At 40.1% G+C, this 2,362-nt stretch overlaps 1 protein-coding gene across 1 annotated transcript in view; it reads right to left on the reverse strand.

Annotated features, from left to right (window-relative positions):
* Nucleotides 1-915: 915 nt before the first annotated feature.
* The window catches only part of LOC118478515 (cysteine-rich secretory protein 3-like), a gene marked incomplete in the record, with an annotated part of 16,255 nt that continues 14,808 nt past the window's right edge, over nucleotides 916-2,362 (reverse strand). Inside the window, 2 exon segments of the mRNA XM_035972277.1 lie at nucleotides 916-957; nucleotides 1,351-1,563. Coding sequence (XP_035828170.1) covers nucleotides 916-957; nucleotides 1,351-1,563 — 255 coding nt within the window.

Here is a 2,362-nt window from a genome sequence, read left to right on the forward strand (position 1 = left end):
TAATATAGTGATGGTATTCCGTGTTTTGATCTCACGTCCATTAGCCCCCACGTTGTGTGCATATTATATCCCCCCTGTCAAACGTCCATCTTGGACGGTCGCCAACAACGGTACAGCATACAGTCAGACCTGCTCCAACGGCCACCTGTCCTAGACAAGCACCTTTACAAACGACCAATTTCCACTTACCCCTTGTGTTTTTGTTTTCTATGTAAAAGAATGACTTTGTTCAAGACAAGCAACTTTACAAACAACCAATTCCCTCAAGTCTTCACCTCACTTGAGTTTTTTTTTTCTTCAATATCATAATGGCATTGTTCAAGACAAGCACCTTTACAAACGGCCAATACCCACATCCCCACTTGTGTTTTTTTCTATATCATAATGACATTGTTCAAGAGAAGCACCTTTACAATACCCACTTCTCTCCTTGTATTTTTCTCTATATCATAATGACATTGTCCAAGACGTCCTCCTGTCAAAGACAACCCCCTTTCTCCTCAAAAATGGAAGGCCATGGATAAAACAGGACCTGGACATGGATGGCTGGTGCCTCTATAAAAAAATTATAGATGGTCAAATGGATGGCCATCTCAGAAAACGTCGACTGTATTTTTATAACTAATTATTGGCTTTGAAATGTGCAGGGTCAAAGCAGCTAGCCCCTTGAATTATATAAATTTAGTCAATCAGGCTAAAAACAACAAACAAAACCAACTGCCATCAATTCAAAATGACTCACCTGTGTTTTATTATTTTTCCAGTTTTAGTGAAAGTTTGACGCTACTTGCAACACCGATAGGTCACAGAAATAAGTGCCACAGATTAGAGGTATTATAAGAATGACATAAAAAAGAAAAGAAGAAGGAGAGAAAAGGGGGATAGACGTTTGAAATCAGTAAAGAAAGAGAAAAACTATAACAGGGCACCTGTCAACCACCAAAGGTACACCTGCACCTGTAATAGGTGCACCGTCATCTGAACTGAAAGATGAAATTAGCCCGCCTCCAAAAATGATCTAAACTGAGTCAATCGTGCATTTTAAAAAAACCCATTACAATCACAGACTTAACATACGCGTGATAGGCTCGGGGCCGCCATCTGAATTAAAGGATCAAAGCAGCCTGTCTCCTAAATGAGCTAAATTAAGTCTACCTAGCTATATAAAAGAGCTCTAAAGACACCCACCCCCTCTCCACAAACACCCCCCCCAAAAAAAAACAAAAAACAACAACAACAAAACAAAACAAAAGAAAAAAACCCAACAGCAAACAAAAAACAAAACACAAAACAAAAACAACACAAGCATAAGCACCACAATGACGCGACATGACGTGACGACTGACTGACCTGTGTGTAGTGACAGGCGTCGCCACAGGTGGGCATGGCGAACGACCACAGCTCCTTCTCCACGAACCAGGCCTTGAGGCCCCTCATCAGCACTTTCTCCTTGTGGTCGTTGTCAAAGAACAGGTTCTCCCCGACGTCGATGTTGTGCTCATGCCGGAAGTTACACTTGTGGGCCCAGGTGTTGGCGCGCTCCTGGAGGCTCGTGTTCCAGTGCTGGGAACAGCGGGAAATACTTGTTTTAAAAAAAAGTTTTATTTGGAGTCTTACGGCACTTGCAACACAATAAGATCTTATAAGTGCCAAAGATTAGAGGTGTTACAAGAGAGTAACAAACACATATAAGAAGGAGGGGAGATAGAGATGATCGATATTTTTATAGGAAAGAAGGAGCAATTACCAGAGCACCCGCCAACCACCCATATTACATTTTTGTATCGCAGGCCCATATATAATTATTTAAAAAACATTATATATACATCGAACTGTACAGTAATAAACACAATAGTAGCACAATGTTTTCCATCTCTATTTTGAGTTTCGAGAAAACAATTTTTTGAGCTCTTGCGACCGATGCCACAGGTTGAGGAACACAATAAAATTATTGTTTCCAAAGCATTAGGCTCAGGACATGTAAGGGAACCAGTGAACTCGTCACACGGTGAAGTCGACACAACTGAAAAACGTGTGACGAGTTCACCCCCAAAAAAGTATCCAAATAACAGTGGACTCGTCACACCACCTGCACCAGCCATATTGTACCATTTTAGACTTGTTTTATTGTATACAGTAAGGACGTGCAAATTTTAAACAGGTTTTATATAATGTACCCCAAAATATGTCCGTTTTCTCGTTTTCTCTGTTCAAACAGAAAGGCTGGCATGTGTAGACTATATCAAAATTACAAGATTATTCAGAGTCGTTATCGATATATTCAAAGAATTGCATTCGAAAAAGTTGACATGTTGAGAAACTCTACTTTTTGTTTCATCAAATTTATTAAAACTAGGTACTG

The sequence above is a fragment of the Aplysia californica genome, unplaced genomic scaffold (genome assembly GCF_000002075.1).
Source record: "Aplysia californica isolate F4 #8 unplaced genomic scaffold, AplCal3.0 scaffold00638, whole genome shotgun sequence".
In the NCBI taxonomy this organism is placed as follows: Eukaryota; Metazoa; Mollusca; class Gastropoda; order Aplysiida; family Aplysiidae; genus Aplysia; species Aplysia californica.